Here is a 16,272-nt window from a genome sequence, read left to right on the forward strand (position 1 = left end):
AGAAGGGAATGCAGAGGGAACCTCAATTATATTTCTGATGCTTTCTTAGGTGGATTGATAAGTACATGAGTGTTTATTGCCACATATGAATTTCTTAATTTTAAAAAAATGTTTCAGGCTGGGAGCAGTGGCTCATGCCTATAATCCCATCACTTTGGGAGGCTGAGGGAGGCGGATTGCTTGAGCCCAGGAGTTCAAGACCAGCCTGGGCAACACAGCAAAACCCCATCTCTACCAAAAAAAAAGTAGCCGGGCTTAGTGGTGCACACCTGTAGTTCCAACTACTTGGGAGGCTGAGTGGGAAGATCACCTGAGCCCAGCAGGTCAAGACTGTGTTGAGCAGTGATCATGCCTGCACTGCACCATGGACAACAGAGCGAGAACCTGTCTCAAAAAAATTAAAAAATGTTTTAAAAACCAAATATGGAGGCAATGGAATGAATGTTACAGGTGGTTGGATATAGAGCAAATGATTTCATTTATTCATCTGTCTCCTTGTATATCTGTTTTTCACAGTTTCTATGTGCTCTGCCAAGAAGGGAAGGTTATGAGTTTTTTGTAGGACAATGGACAGGTACTGAACTCCACTTCACTGCACTTATAAATATTCAGGTAGGTGGCTTGTGCCCTTCCTCTAGAGGAAAGAGGACTACCCCTTGGTGGGAATAGAAACCCTTGCTGAGGCTCAAGGACACAGAATAGCTGCTTACTCCCAGCATTTATTATTGTGGCACGGATGAATTGTCATACTTTTTGTGTTGGACTAGTTTTCTAGGCCCTCCTCAATACCTAGAAATTGAAAAAGACTCCAAAACACCTTCTCTGACTACTTCTGGTTCTCTTTTGTCTCTTCCCCAGACCTCTAGTTGTACATACTGCATGTGCCTCACTTAACAAACATGCCTGAGTTATGATGGTTATCTTTTTAACCCAAGCTAGAAGCCCCTTGAGGAAAGCTCCAAGTCTTAAATGTGTTTTATTAACTAAGTCAACACCTTCCAACATGCTAAGTGAATAGTTTCTGTTTAATAAATATTATTTTGTTTGCTTTCTTCCTTTATTTCTTTATTTCCAATAAAATAATATTAACTTTTAAATATTATATTTAAAAGTTAGATTCAAAACATTTAAAACTTTTAAAATAAAAGTCAATATTTTAAATCATAACTAGGATTGGCATTCTGTATTTGGAGGCCAAATATGGCAAAAAACAAGCATGAATTATATCGACTTTGAAGTTGGGGTAAAGAATGCAAAATAGAATGAAGGAGCAGCTTTTTACTTTGCTATTTTGTAATATATCTAACAACCCTTTATTGAGCACATACTTTAATAACCAACATTTGATGTACTTACTATGTGCCACATGTTTTATGTACATTATGTCATTTAATCCTCACAAATACGCCATAAGATATTTACTGTTATTATTTCTAATCACGTAGAAGAAAGCAGCCTCAGATGTTAGTTCACACTGTCTAATAAGTGATAGAGCCAAGTTTGAGCCCAGGTTATCTGACTTCAAAGTCTGTGAACTTAATCATTATGGGATTGTGTTAGGAACTGTGCTAAGACTTGGAGATCTATGAGACAAGGTCCCTGCCTTCATGGAGCTAATATTCAGGTATAGGAGAAAGATCCAGAAACATAATTACAATAAAAGTGATTAGTATAATATTAGAATGATGACCAAAATGATCAGTGTAACATTGGAAGTATGTTCAAGAAAAATGAGATGCTGAACTATTACAAGTACCCTAGTGATAGTTGGATATTTATAATTAAAAAGACTCACTGAAATTTTAGAGATAAAGTCCAGGAATCTTCTTTTGAATGTAGTTGTTTCCACCTGTGCTATATAGGGGCTTTAGCTTTGAACCCATCCTCTCTACCTAGTCTAGACTTGAGATATGGTAACCACTGCCCTGATCATTCTTCATAAAATGGTGTTTCCATCCTTCTTCTCCCCCTCACCCCCCGCAACCCAGATTATATTTTTGAACTGCACATTACATATCTGGCTCATGTGCAAACTCTGCAGTTCCTGCTACAGCTTAAAAGAGCTCAGTCTTCAGAGCCAGCCAAGGGGAGTAGATTTCAACTGTGAAATGCACTAGTCCATAAAAGTGGCAATTACACAGGCACATTGCTTTCTTTAGAACTTGATTTGGTAGCTGCTTGTGCCATTTTGTTTTTAAATGTATGGTCACAATGATGGATTCACTGCCTACTGTAAACATTTTCTGGGAAAAAAGCCAAACCTTTTCCAGTTGAAGACACAAATAACACTGTGCAAACTGTCAGTTTCACTGTGCCTTTGCAGGCCTGACCTTACTGCCACGTACCAGTCCTCCAACTCACTAGCCACCCAAGGGGCTGTTAAGAGCCAGAATTTCCTCTAGACTGTCTATTGCTTTGAAATTGCAGTTTGTTGTGATGGTACCTTATTGAGCCTTGATAAGTGTTCCACCTTGCAGACCCGAGGGGAAGCTGCAGCCAGCCAGCTGATTTTATATCACTATCCTGAACTTAAGGAAGAAAAGGGCATAGTGCTGATGACTGCAGAAATGGATTCCACATTTCTGGTAAGAATTAACTTGTAAAACTCTTTGGATTTACCTCGTGGCACTGAAGGTATTACTCTTCTGCCAAAGCTCATGAGAGAGAAAATTTCAAAGAGCTACATATACCTTGTTTCTTACTTATTTTAAAGTTGACAGTAAAGTTGTCTTGCTCAAGATCTTCTAATTTGAAGTTAGTACAGATCCTCAATCATTTATTCACAATTCTGAAACCCATGGGCTCTGAGAACAAAATGTTTTTGTTCTCATTTGGTCACAAAACCTTATGTAAGCTTGAACTCATTTGGTAACTGAATCTTTAAACTGACGTGAAACTATTTATATAACTAATCCCACTTGGTGTGGAGTATTATGCATTTTACTAGGGAAATAATGTGTTTGAGTATGGGGAGTCACATAATATACAGTTATACAGTATCTATACCTATTATCTTTCTAAAATTCAATAATTCTGAATGTAAGACACATCAGGCCCTAAGGGTTTCAGATAAGGGATTGTAGACAAGTAAATGGCTTCGTAATTTTAGGAAAGAGTTGTATGGAAGCCTAGGACAGCTCTCAATATTTTATCTTCCTTCATACTGTTCATTTATACAACATTCATCATTTATAGTGTTTTTATTTCCTCCTTTTCCCATTCCTAGATGAGAATCACTGAGATAGAGCATTGACCATATGCTCATAGTTAATGATGCCCACTGTGTTCTCTCTGCACATCCAGGTGCCAGGAGCAGTGTTGTGATTACTGTACACTGTCTGTCTAGTCCTTGCTCATTTCAGTCACATTTATCTGGCAGAGGTTAAGTTCAGAATGTCCCCAAACAGTGGACACTTCCTCCCAACAGTCTTCATTACAGCACCCACTTATTTTTTCTCTTTCTCTTACCAGCTGCATAGGGAGAAAGAAGTGATATCACTCAGCTGATATCTCACAGTAGCAGTAACCCACAAACCTAGGACATAGTGAGGATTCTACTTCCCTATTATTCTTGAAGCTATTCAGTACCATCTCTCCCATTCTTCCTTCCACATTAACCTTTCCATTCATCACATTCAACTGAAAGTTAGCCAAAATTCTATCCAAGAATATGGAATTGCCATTAACTGAGATAGGCAAGATTGCAGGAGGAATAGGCTTAATAGGAAAATCAGGAGCTCACTTTTCGATGTATTAAATCTGAGATGCCTATTAGATATGCAAGTAGTAAGCAATTAGATATATGAGCCTGGACTTCATGGGAGAGGTCCAGGCTGGAGATAAAAATATGGGAGTTGTCAGCATACAGATTGTACTTAAAACCATGGGACTGAAGGAAGTCACCAAGGAAGTAAGTAAAAATAGAGAAGAGATGAGATCTAAGAACTGAGAGAGGGGTCTCCATCCCTAGAGAGATGAAGAAGCATCAGCAAAAATTAAGAAGGAATGGCCGCGAGGTAAAAGGAAAATTAAGATGGTAGAATGCCCTGGAAGCTAAAATTGAATGTTTCAAGGAATAGGGACTGCTCAACTCACCAAATCTCCCTTGTTTATTAGGGCAAATGAGATTAGGACTGAGAATTTACTGATTTCACAAACATGGAAGTCACTGGGGGCCTTATAAAAGCAGTTTCATAAAAGTGTGATTGGAGTAGATTTAAAAGAGGATGGAAAGAGAAACTACAAAGAATCAGCATAGAAACTCTTTCAAGGGGCATTTCTATAAAGGGAAGGAGAGAATGGGGTATTAGCTGGAGGTGGAGAAGTGCGCCCAAGGGTATCTTTTGTTTCAAATATGAGAAAGATAACATATTTGTATGCTGATGGGAAAGGTCCAGTTGAGGCTGGGCACAGTGGCTCACGCTTGTAATCCCAGCATTTTGGGAGGTCACAAGGTGGGTGGATCGCTTGAGCTCAGGAGTTTGAGACCAGCCTGGCCAACGTGGTGAAACCCTGTGTCTACAAAAAATAAAAAAATTAGCCAGGCATGGTGGCATGCACCTTGTAATCTCAGCTGCTCGGAAGGCTGAGGTAGGAGGATCACTTAAGCCCCAGCAGCAAAGGTTGCAGTGAGCTGAGATTGCACCATTGCACTCCAGCCTGAGCGACAGACCCAGACCCTGTCTCAAAAAGTAAAATAAAATAAAATAAAATAAAATAAATAAAGATCCAGTAGAGAGGGAAATGTTGATGATACAGGAGAAAGCGGGGAGAAGTGATATTTTAGAGTGGGCAAGTCTGGTAATGAGGGGTTGATCTTTACCAGGAATATGACAGCAGGAGAGAAGCCAGAGTGTAAGGACACTGATATAATTAGATGGATGGAGGTAGTGGTATAAGTTTCCTACAGATTGTTCAGTGAAAAGAAAGAAAAGTTCTCATCAGCTGAAAGCAAGGTTGGAAAAATGTTGGACATTTGAGTCAAAAAGAGGAAGTACAAAATTGTTGTCTAGGACAAGCGTCAGCAAACTACAGCCTTTGGGCCAAATCCAGCCCACTGCTTGTTGTTATAACGCCCACGAGTTAAGAATGTTTTCTACCTCTTTAAATGATTAGGGGGAAAAACTCTTTTTTTTTTTTTTTTTTTTTTTTTGAGACAGAGTCTCGCTGTGTCGGCCAGGCTGGAGTGCAGTGACACAATCTCAGCTCACTGCAGCCTCCACCTCCCAGGCTCAAGCAGTTCTCCTGCCTCAGCCTCAAGCAGTTCTCCTGCCTCAGCCTCCTGCGTAGCTGAGATTACAGGCATGTGCCACCACACCCGGCTAATTTTTGTATTTTTAGTAGAGACCAGGTTTCACCATGTTGGCCAGGCCGGTCTCGAACTCCTGACCTCAGGTAATCGACCCACCTCGTCCTTCCAAAGTGCTGGGATTACAGGCATGAGCCACCATGCCGGGCCAAAAACTCTTTATTCTTAAAGAAATACAGAAATTATTTAATAACAAAAACTATTATTAAAGAAAAATAGTATTTCAAGTTTTATTAGAACACAGCCATATTCATTTATTTACATATTATCTATGGCCTGAAGGAAGTTAAAGGTGAATGCAAATGAATGATTATTCACCATGGAATGGAAACTGGGTAATGAGGAAAGTGAAAATATAAGGGAAGTTAGAGACAGTAAGAATTATGAGTCCTAATGGGTTGTGGGAGTTGGAAGTGAGCTGAAGAGATAGGAAATAATTTGATCTTGCGAGTGAGTGACAATATAGAAGATTGTACTATATTTTCTGGTCTTCGGCAAAGCACAGCATCTAATCATATTAAAAGTGGATCCTAGAGGTCAGAGGAGGCCCATTCTGCTGTTTGCCATTTTTACCACCTCACTCTGGTGGTCTCAAACTGCTGCTCAGTTCTCATCATTGTTAAAATTTGCTTCCTGGCCTTTTAACATTTGACAGCATACAAGACAATACATATTTGCCTTGTATAAATCAACTTGACTGTGAGGTTCCGATGTAGTATAGAACCAGACATGTTAGAACTTGTTGTACATGACTTAGAGAAGAGAAACTTAGAAGTATAACATGAATATATGATCCCCTGTATACTCATGCATGAACTGTGCACTTTAGGCATAGTATTTCCAACTATGGTAAAGCATTAACATCAAATGAATAGAAATACATGGAAACTAGAGATTTCTTCTGAACTAACTTTAATGCTAAAAACTAATGGAATATTTAAAAACCCAGCTTTATTTGGCTCCACATCTATGTCAATAGATGATTTCACTGAAATGCAATAAGTGCTAGTATAGACATGCAGAAGTTTCTAGGGATAGAGAGTGGGGTGGTATCCCTGGCCCAAAGGGAGTAATATTTCCTGGAGATGACACCCAGACTGAACCTTCAAAGAGCAGTTCAGCCTAATAAAGAAGGGAGAAATGTTTCCGACAGAGGAAATAGCATAAGTAAATGCTGAGAGACATAAAATGACTTGGAGTATTGTAAAGAGTTTGGTATCACTCTTGTGTGTTTGTGTGTGTGTGTGTTTGTGTGTATGTAAGGTTTGGTGGTTTGTGTTTAGAGATTTGGCTTTACCCTGAGGTCATGAAAAGAGTCATTAAAGGGTTTGAACAGAGAAGAACCCATAAAGAGATGGATTTTAAGACCTAGCCTATTAATTATTAACCTTAATTATTTGCTTCCTAAACATTCTGTAGTTCAAGTCTAGTCAGTATGATAATTTAGAAGTCAGTTGCAATAGTCTGCACAAGAAGTGGTGAAAACTTGAACTACAGCAGTGGTAGTAGAGATGGAGGAAAGAGAACGACCCCAGGAATATGTAGGGAATAAAATAGGCAGGACTTGGTGCGTTGATTGTAGATTTGAAAATTGAAAGAGAGGGAGGAATCAAGTTTGTTAAAATACCTCTTTATTAAGCAGCACAGGGAGTTAGTATGTTTATCTTATTGGGTCTTTGAAAAGGAGGAGACTGTTGCTTCATGTTGAAAGCCAAGAGAATAAAAGGCAGGGGGAGAATAAGGGCTGGTGGGGGTTGCCTTTCTGTAACCCTCCATGAGAGGGCTCTGTCTCTCTCTGTGTCTTATCTTCCTATCCTACTCACCATACTAGTGGTCTTCAAAAACTTCTTTTTTTTTTTTTTTTTTGGAGACAGAGTCTTGCTCTTTTCGCCAAGGCTGGAGTGCAGTGGCTGGATCTCAGCTCACTGCAAGCTCTGCCTCCTGGGTTCACGCCATTCTCCTGCCTCAGCCTCCCGAGTAGCTGGGACTACAGGCACCCACCACCAGGCCCGGCTAATTTTGTTTGTGTATTTGTAGTAGAGATGGGGTTTCACCGTGTTAGCCAGGATGGTCCCCATCTCCTGACCTCGTGATCCGCCCGCCTCGGCCTCCCAAAGTGCTGGGATTATAGGCGTGAGCCACCATGCCCGGCCCAAACTTCTTTTTAAAGTAGTAGGAGGACCCCTTTATCCAAACAAAATCTTACTATGTAAAACCCCAGGATATGACAGCTAAAACAGGTGAAGGGACCTGAGGCACCTCCACAGAGCCCCTAGGACTCTACAGAATAGTTTGAACAGCAGTGTTCTAGGGTGAACACAGCTGAACTTACTCCTACCTTCCCACCCCAAGCTTCAGATAAAAGTTGATGTCAGAGGCCCTGTAGCCAGGGGCTGAGAGAGTGGTGGTATCCTCAGATTATAGCAGTGCACTTGCTTCAGAAATGATTTGCTCTTGAGGCATGTGTGAATTTAAGAAAGATAAAATGGATGAAGTAGTTATTGGCCTTCATCAATCTTAATTATCTTGCCCTACCAGAAACAGCAGGATGAATTGGGGGGAATACCAGCCAGGGAGTCTAGAGGTCTAGTCCTGGCTGTGACCTTGGCTGGCCACTTGACCTTGAGCTCATCCCTGAACCTCATCTGCCTTGGTTTCCTAGCCTATTAAATGAGAACTGGGTGATCTCTGAGGTCCCTTCTAGCTCTAAAATTCTATTAATTTGAAGTAGCCAGCTTTTTGGGAAAAGGTTTTTGATTGAAGATGCAGTCTCAGAGATTAGTGCCTGCTCATGAGAAATGTCCTGAAAGTCCCACAGAGAGAATAGAGGTGGAGCATAGCCCATGTTATTTATAAACCCGTCTTCATCATTCCCTAGCTAGACATAGCACACTTTTGGCAGTAAGTTTTTAGTGGGAATTTTCCATGACCTTTTGGGGTTTAATTTTGGCCATATGAACACGGTGATAATGGACGAGTACCTCTGACCAACTAGAACTGCAGAATGTATAGCAAAAGTAAGAGTTGTCTGAGGTGACTCTTTTGCAAAGTTTGAGAGTGTAGCCCGTGTTCTAACCCCTATCTCTGTCATTTTTTAATTTTTATTTTTAGAGATAGAGTCTTCCTCTGTTACCCAGGCTGGAGTGTACTGGCATGACCATAGCTCAGTGCAGCCTCAAACTCCTGGGCTCAAGCGATCCTCCTGCCTGAGCCTCCCGAGTAGCTAGGACTACAGGCTCATGCCACCACATCTGGCTAATTTCTCTGCCTCTGTCATGTACAGCGGCCTGCTCACCATTTCTCTGCTACTGCCCTTCTCTTCCCTGGGCCTTTGCTGATGTATTAGTTATAAATGGCTGCATAACAAATTGTACAAAACCTAGTGGCTTAAAACAACAAACATTTATGACCTCGCAGTTTCTGTAGTAGCAGCTTAGCTGAGTGGTTCTGGCTCAGAGTCTCACAAGGTTGCTGTCAAGATGTTATCTAGGGGTATAGTCATCCAAAGGTTGATTGGGCTTAAGCGTCCGCATCCAGCCCCGCTCACATGGCTCTTGGCAGGGGCCTCATGTCTTCGTCATGTTTCTCCATAGGGCTGCACGAATGTCCTCACTACATGGCAACTGACTTTTCCCAGAGCAAGAAAATTAGCAAGAGAGAAGTTAAAACCTTTATGGCTTGATAGCAGAAGTCATTCTCCATCATTTTTCATTTTTTCATAGTCTTTTTTTTTTTAAGGGGCTCACTACATTACCCAGACAGGCTCAAGCAATCCTCCTACCTCAGCCTCCTGAGTAGCTGGGACTACAGGCTCACACCAATGCCCCCAACCATCTTGTCATAGTCTACTTGTTAGAAGGAAGTCATTGAGTATAGCCCTCACTCAAGGAAAGGGAAATTAGGCTCCATCAAAGGGAGGAGTATCATAAAATTTGTGGGCAAATTTTAAAACCATCACAGCTGGCTCTGGGAGTACTTTTCTGACCAAGGTAGTATCATAACAGGTTTTATTCAAGTGTATATCTGGTTAGTCAAGAACTTAGTTTTCACTCACAAACTGGTTCTTAGAATTGGGTAACTATTGCTGTCTTATTTCCCCCTTGAGATATATTTAACAGTTATTAGGGAACTGGATGAAGAGGAATAATGTGAACATGTACATTAATTTATTCAGTAAACATTCACCAGATGTCACTCTGCAGAGATATAAAACAAACCACGGTCTATGTCTTTGAGGAATCTGTACTAGGGAAAATAGACAAGAAAAGGAAAAATACAATACAGTGTGATAAATACTATGACAGTGGTAAGCACAGGATGATTTGGTACACAGAAAAGAGGCACCTAACCAAGACTAGGGACGTCGAAGTTAAGGAAACTTTCTGGAAGTGGTGACTCCTGGGCGAGGGCCCCCACCCACCACACAACTCAGACAAGAGCTTTGTGGCCCTGTGCAAGAAGGACCTCATTATTCTTTTTACCTTACAGAATGTTGCTGAGGCACAGTGCATCGCCAACCAAGTTCAGCTCTTCTATGCTACTGATCGGAAAGAGACCTACGGGTTAGTGGAGACCTTTAACCTCAGACCAAATGAGTTCAAATATATGTCTGTCATCGCTGAATTGGAGCAAAGCGGACTTGGAGCAGAACTGAAATGTGCCCAGAACCAAAATAAGACTTAGAACTGTACAGGTTGGCCCTTCACCTAGTTGACTCAGCCCTCGATAGTCTAGAGCCCACCCCCTCCTCAGGAACTCAAGAGCTCAGCATTTATAATGAGCAGTTGGTAATGAGTTGCCCTATGTGCTTGTCGCAAGCAGTCACAGAGATGAGCCCTATTACTTGATATTCAGGAACAAAGGTACCTGAACATTCTGATAATTATCGCAGCATACTTGAGGTTTCCTTTTTTAAGTGTTCGAGGTTATAACAAGAGACAGCCAAGGACCTACAAGACAGTTGACTTGATTTTGCACAGTGTAACAGCACAGTTGCATTCTGGCCACTTTGACCTTATAGCTCCCAAATGATGAGTTTGTCATCTTTATGAACTCATGACAGGATAATAAGCTTGAAGACCTGCTGTAGTTAGATATGGGCTTTAATGCTTCCCATGCACCGGTCAGCTGGACAAAAGCATAAGCCAAACATCCTGTTTAAACTGTACATTAACCAGATATTCCCATCAGGATAAAGACTTCATCTAGATGATGCCCCCCAGAGATGCCTTTAGTGTAGCCAGCTTGGGGTATCAGCAAATTTCAGGTATAGTTAGATAAACAGGTACAGGGCCTACATACTATTAAACCATAGTTTGTGGCACCCGCTTTTCTAACTCCACCTGTTAGAAGCTATGTGTTTGAAGGAATGAATCAGTGCAGTGTAAATAAAATGCTTTTGTAAGGAGAAGATTAATCCAGGTTTGCATGATTTTTTAAAAAACAACTCTAAACATGATACGAAAAAGTGAGTGAAAGCAAATGTTCCCAGATTGGATGTGGGGAAAATATAGCAATAATTTTTTTTTTAAGTCTGGCTTACAATGTTTGTTATACAAAATAATGAAACCTGAGTTATGTACTGTCCATAGTGTCAGGGCTATGGGCTGATTTTATCAAAACTCATCTTGGGACTGAACAATTGCTTGGAACACCAGAAATAAGAAAGTTGTTCTCCAGAGCTGGAAACCCATCTTTCGTTTGTAGTGTCACTGTTGTGGTTCCAAGCTCAGTGATAGGAACGGACGGTGGTTACACACCAGCCTTCTGAACCCAAGGCCCCCAGTATTGTTGTCAGCTGCCTTTACTATGGCATTTCTTTCTCTTTCTTTTTTTCCTGAGATGAAGTCTCGCTCTGTCTTGCCCAGGCTGGAGTACAGTAGCATGATCTCAGCTCGCTGCAACCTCTACCTCCCTGGTTCAAGTGATTCTCCTGCCTCAGCCTCCTGAGGAGCTAGGATTACAGGCGCTTGCCACCATACCTGGCTTATTTTTGTATTGTTGTAGAGACAGGGTTTCACTTTGTTGGCCAGGCTGGTCTCGAACTCCTGGCCTCAAGTGATCCACCACCTTGGCCTCCCAAAGTGCGGGGATTACAGGTGTGAGCCACCGCACCTGGCCTGACATTTCTTTATTGATCTAACATGCTCCACTCTGCTGCTCCTGCCTAAGATCTGGTTATATGACACTGAATGTGGTGAGTGGGAATTTAAGCAGTATTTGCAGTTTGTGTGTGTGTGTGTTTTCTTCCTTCCAGAAGAATTTTTATAGGTTGGGCCTGTCCCTAAGCTCTTTAAATAGGATGGACATCCCACTGTTCTCTGAGCTGTGTCTATTTTGTTGCACCTTTGAGTCTATGTATTGAGAGAGACAGATAGTATTTTTAAACCAGGGAAGCTGCTATCCTTTCACTATTTCTCTAAAGGTTGAGCCGTTAACTAATGCAAATTCTGGACCTGCTTCTGGTCCTGGCAGTTTATCTTTTGAGAAACTTGAGTCTTATCTGCCCTGCCATTTTCATTAAATGCCTTCTGACCTTCTGAATGTTTTGGGTCCCAAGAATTTTTGACATCAGATGGGGTTGTTTTTATTGGTATCCAGTTATGTTTGCTTGTCTTTCCAGATGGACCCAGTTATTAGCCATACATAGTACATTGTTACACCTCCACCAGCGGGTAAGGAAATGATGGAAAAAGGAGTAAGAAATGGCCATTCGTTTTAATCATTCCTCCTGGATTTGCCCTCAGTCCCCAACTGCCAAGTAGGATGTGTCCATGGATAAATATGTTGGGCATGACTAAAGTACCATGTAGCTGTTCTTTATATTTATTTACCTAGAAAGATCTGGCAAATAACTCAAAGAAAATTGTACCATTTAATTAGTAAATTTGTCCACTAGTGCTAGCATGGTGTTATAGAAAGTGGACAGGCTTTAGAGTTAAGTGAATCTGGGTTCATATGTTAGTGTTGCTATTCATTAGCTCTATACTGTTGAACAAATTGCTTAAACTATCTAATTCTGGGGTTTTTTTTCCATCTAAAATAGGGATAATAATATCTACCTCATAGGATTATTGTGAGAATTAAATTAACTTCACTACAGTAGAAAATATCAACTACCATCCTTTTCTCTACTTCCCTTGCCCCTCGTTAAACACTAATACAAGTTATCATTTCAGATGTGTAGATCATTATTTATTCCAGTTAAAAGAACAAACTTTATCTCATCAGTTCTGAAACTTTAAGATGCAGTAGCATCACCTAAAGTGCTTTTAAAATGCAGATTCTCAGGCCTCAACCGTACACCACCCCCCCCACACACGCACTAAATCAGGAATGTGTGCAGAAGGTACTGGGAATCTACTTGTTAATATGTGCTCCAAATGATTCTGATGTAGGTAATTAGCCAGCCACACTTTGAGAACCATTGCCTTATTTATTCTTTACAAAAATGTACATTGCCAGGTCTTTCTTTCCTGTGGATGCTAACTATAGGATATTTAGGTTCCTCTGTTCTTTGTCTCCCATAGTGGCCCCCTTTGCAAACTCCAAATACATTATATTTATTTATTCTTGTGTCTTTTTTCCCCCACTAGACTGTGAGCTCCTTGAGGGCCAGGATTTATCTCTGTTTGCAGTGCCAAGGACATGGCCTGGACCATAGAAGATACTCAGTTTTTTGTTGAATAAATAGGTAATATGGATTTCAACCAAAACATTGTCTTGTGTATGTACCTACATGTAAATACTGTAGATTTAAAAGAATCTCTTAATACACATAGATCGAGAACTTGTTGAGTAGAAATATTTGCAAACCAAGATACCAAGTTATACACAGTCTCTGTACCTCACCTAATCCACTGGCATTACCTTGGTGGACCATTACACAGTACAACTTAACAGTTGCTCACAGAGCATCTATTCTGCAGCCGCTATGTTAAGTGCTGGACACAGAAAGATGCGTAGAGTATGATTCCTGCTCGCAAGCTCTGTTTTAGCCACTGCCTGTTTCTCTCTTCCCTCTGATTCAGTGCTTCACACCTACACCTGATTATAGTTTGCTTTGTCTAGTTCTCGGATGTTCATACTGATACTTCTTTCTTCTCCAACCAGTTTGGAAGCTAGAGCCACATGTTTTGCTTTGCACTCTCCATACTGACCTTTTGTTCAGTCTTGGAGAAGAGGTACTAATGCCCACTTCCTAGTCATTTGATTTGGCATTGAGTCAGCATTCATTCACACTTATTGAGCACCTATTTGCCAAGCACTGTTATAAAAAACTGGATAATATAGCAATGAACATGGCAAATAAGGCCCCTGTTCTCATGTAGTTTATATTCTTGTAAAGAAGACAAGTAAACCAATAAAATTATTTCACATACTGGTAGTGATATGAAAATTTAAAAATAATATTATAGACTATGTAGTGGAGGCAATAACTTAATGGTCAGGAGAGGCATCTCTGCAGCAGTGGCAGCTGATACGTGAGCTGGGGAAAGAAAACCAGGTAAAGAGAACAGCAAGTGTTAACGCCCTGGAATAGAGCCAAGCTAAGAATGCTTGTTTCTGGACAAATATAAAGATTCAGTATCTACCCTTTAGGAGCCCACAATTCAGCGGCATGACCTGACATGAATGATTACAATACAAGACAAACTGATCAATGCCGTCTCAGAAGGGGCAAAGAGAGTTAAGGAACTCCCCCGCATGCTATGGAGGATGCAAAGCTGGCCAGACTCTGGTACCCGCCCATGAAGCACTTATGGCTTAATGGGGAATAACAGGTAGACAGTGTTAAAGTCTCAAAGGCTATATGTTCTTGCAATAGACGAGATACTGTGGGTTCAGTGCTGGCCTCCCAAGCTACAGTCACGTACTACATAACAATGTTTTGGTCAAGTTGGATTGCATATGCAACTGTGGTCCCATAAGATTATAATGGAGCTGAAAAATTCCCATTGCCTGGTGACATCATAGCTGTGGTAATGTTATAGCACAATGCATTATGTGTTTGTGGTGATGCTGGTGTAAATCTACTACTTCAAGTCATATAAAAGTATAGTGTATAGGGGCCGGGTACAGTGGCTTACGCCTGTAATCCCAACACTTTGGAAGGCCGAGGCAGGTGGATCCCTTGAGTTTAGAAGTTCAAGACCAGCCTGGACAGCATAGCGAGACCTCGTCTCTACAAAAAAAATTTTAAAATTAACTGAGCGTGGTGGTGCACACCTGTAGTCCCAGCTACTCAGGAGGCTAAGGTGGGAGGATCACTTGAGCCCAGGAGGTTGAGGCTACAGTGAGCTGGGATCACACTACTGCACTCCGGCCTGGGCGACAGAGCAAGACCTTATCTCAAAAAATAAAAAGGTATAGTGCATAAAACTATGTACAGTACATAATGCTTGATAGTAGTAAATGACTATTACTGGTTTATGTATTTACTACACTTTTTATTATTTAGATTGTGCTCCTTCTACGTATAAAAAATACTAAGTCAATTGTAAAACAGCCTCAGGCAGGTCCCTCAGGAGTTATTCCAGAAGAAGGCATTGTTCTTATAGGAGAGGACAGCTCCATGTGTGTTATTGCCCCTGAAGACCTTCCAGTGGGACAAGATGTGCAGGTGGAAGTCAGTAATGTTGATGATCCTGACCCTGTGTAGGCCTAGGCTAATGTACATGTTTGTGTCTTAGCTTTTAACCAAAACATTTAAAAAGTAAAAAATAAAATTTTTAATAGAAAAAAGCTTATAGAATAAAGATAGAAAATATTTTATACAGCTATACAGTGTGTTTTAAGCTAAGTGTAATTATAAAATAGTCAAAAAGTTTTAAAAATTAAAAAGTTTATAAAGTTAAAAAGTTATAGTAAGCTAAGGTTATTGAAAAAAGAAAAATTTTTATAAATTTAGTGTACAGTGTTTATAAAGCCTACTGTAGTGTACAGTAATATCCTCCTCAGTCTTCATATTCACTCAAAACTCACTCACTGACTCACCCAGAACAACTTCCAGTCCTGCAGGCTCCATTTATTGTAAGTGTCCTATACAGCAATATCATTTTTTATCTTATACTGTATTTTTACTGTACCTTTTCTATGTTTAGATATGATAGATAAGTATTTACCATTATATTACAGTGCCCACAGTATTCAGCACAGTAACATGCTGTACAGGTTTGCAGCCTAGGAGCAATAGGCTATATACCATCTAGGTTTGTGTAAATACATCCTATGATGTTTGCACAACAACCAAATCACCTAATGATACATTTCTCAATGTAGACTCCATTGTTAAGCAACACTTGACTACATACACATTAATGATAACCACTAACATTTACTAAGGGCTAACCATATACCAGGCACCGTGCTAAGCCCTTACATGGGTTATCTCAATCCTACCAACCCTATGAGGTTGGCGGGAACCTGCTGGTCGGTGACATGTGCTGCTCTCTCCTTGTACCCTCCTGCCCCAACTCCAGCTCAGAAAAGAGAGCAACCAGCCAGGCGCAGTGGCTCACGCCTGTAATCCCAACACTTTGGGACGCCAAGGTGGGCCGATCGCTTGAGACCAGGAGTTAGAGACCAGCCTGCTCAGCATAACGAAACCCCATCTCTACTAAAAATACAAAAATTAGCTGAACGTGGTGGCACACACCTGTAATCCCAGCTACTCAGGCTGAGGTCGAGAATCACTTGAACCTGGGAGGTGGAGGTTGCCGTGAGCCCAGATTGTGCCACTGCACTCCAGCCTGGGTGACAGAGTGAGACCCTGTCTCAAAAAAAAAAAAAAAAAAGTAAGTCATGGTTGGCTCTGGAACCAGCCCTGAGAAACATGTCTCCCAATTTTCTTGCTGGTAACTAAAGAACAAAATGCATGCATTATATACCTCTGATTCCTCCAGACAATTTTGCAAGACATCATGTTCTAACTAGGGAGGACTTCCTTTGGAGAACTTTGGTCT

General features: G+C 40.8%; 1 protein-coding gene across 2 annotated transcripts in view; it reads left to right on the plus strand.

Annotated features, from left to right (window-relative positions):
* ATPAF1 (ATP synthase mitochondrial F1 complex assembly factor 1) overlaps window positions 1–13,023 on the plus strand; it is a 34,708-nt gene extending 21,685 nt beyond the window's left edge. For both annotated transcript variants that reach the window (XM_024247152.3, XM_024247155.3), the window contains 3 exons: window positions 517–612; window positions 2,478–2,585; window positions 9,797–13,023. In XM_024247152.3, the coding sequence (XP_024102920.2) occupies window positions 517–612; window positions 2,478–2,585; window positions 9,797–9,991 (399 nt within the window). In that variant the 3' untranslated portion in view covers window positions 9,992–13,023. The remainder of the gene's footprint in view (window positions 1–516; window positions 613–2,477; window positions 2,586–9,796) is intronic.
* Window positions 13,024–16,272: the final 3,249 nt, after the last annotated feature.

The sequence above is a fragment of the Pongo abelii genome, chromosome 1, assembly GCF_028885655.2.
Source record: "Pongo abelii isolate AG06213 chromosome 1, NHGRI_mPonAbe1-v2.0_pri, whole genome shotgun sequence".
Lineage (NCBI taxonomy): Eukaryota > Metazoa > Chordata > Mammalia > Primates > Hominidae > Pongo > Pongo abelii.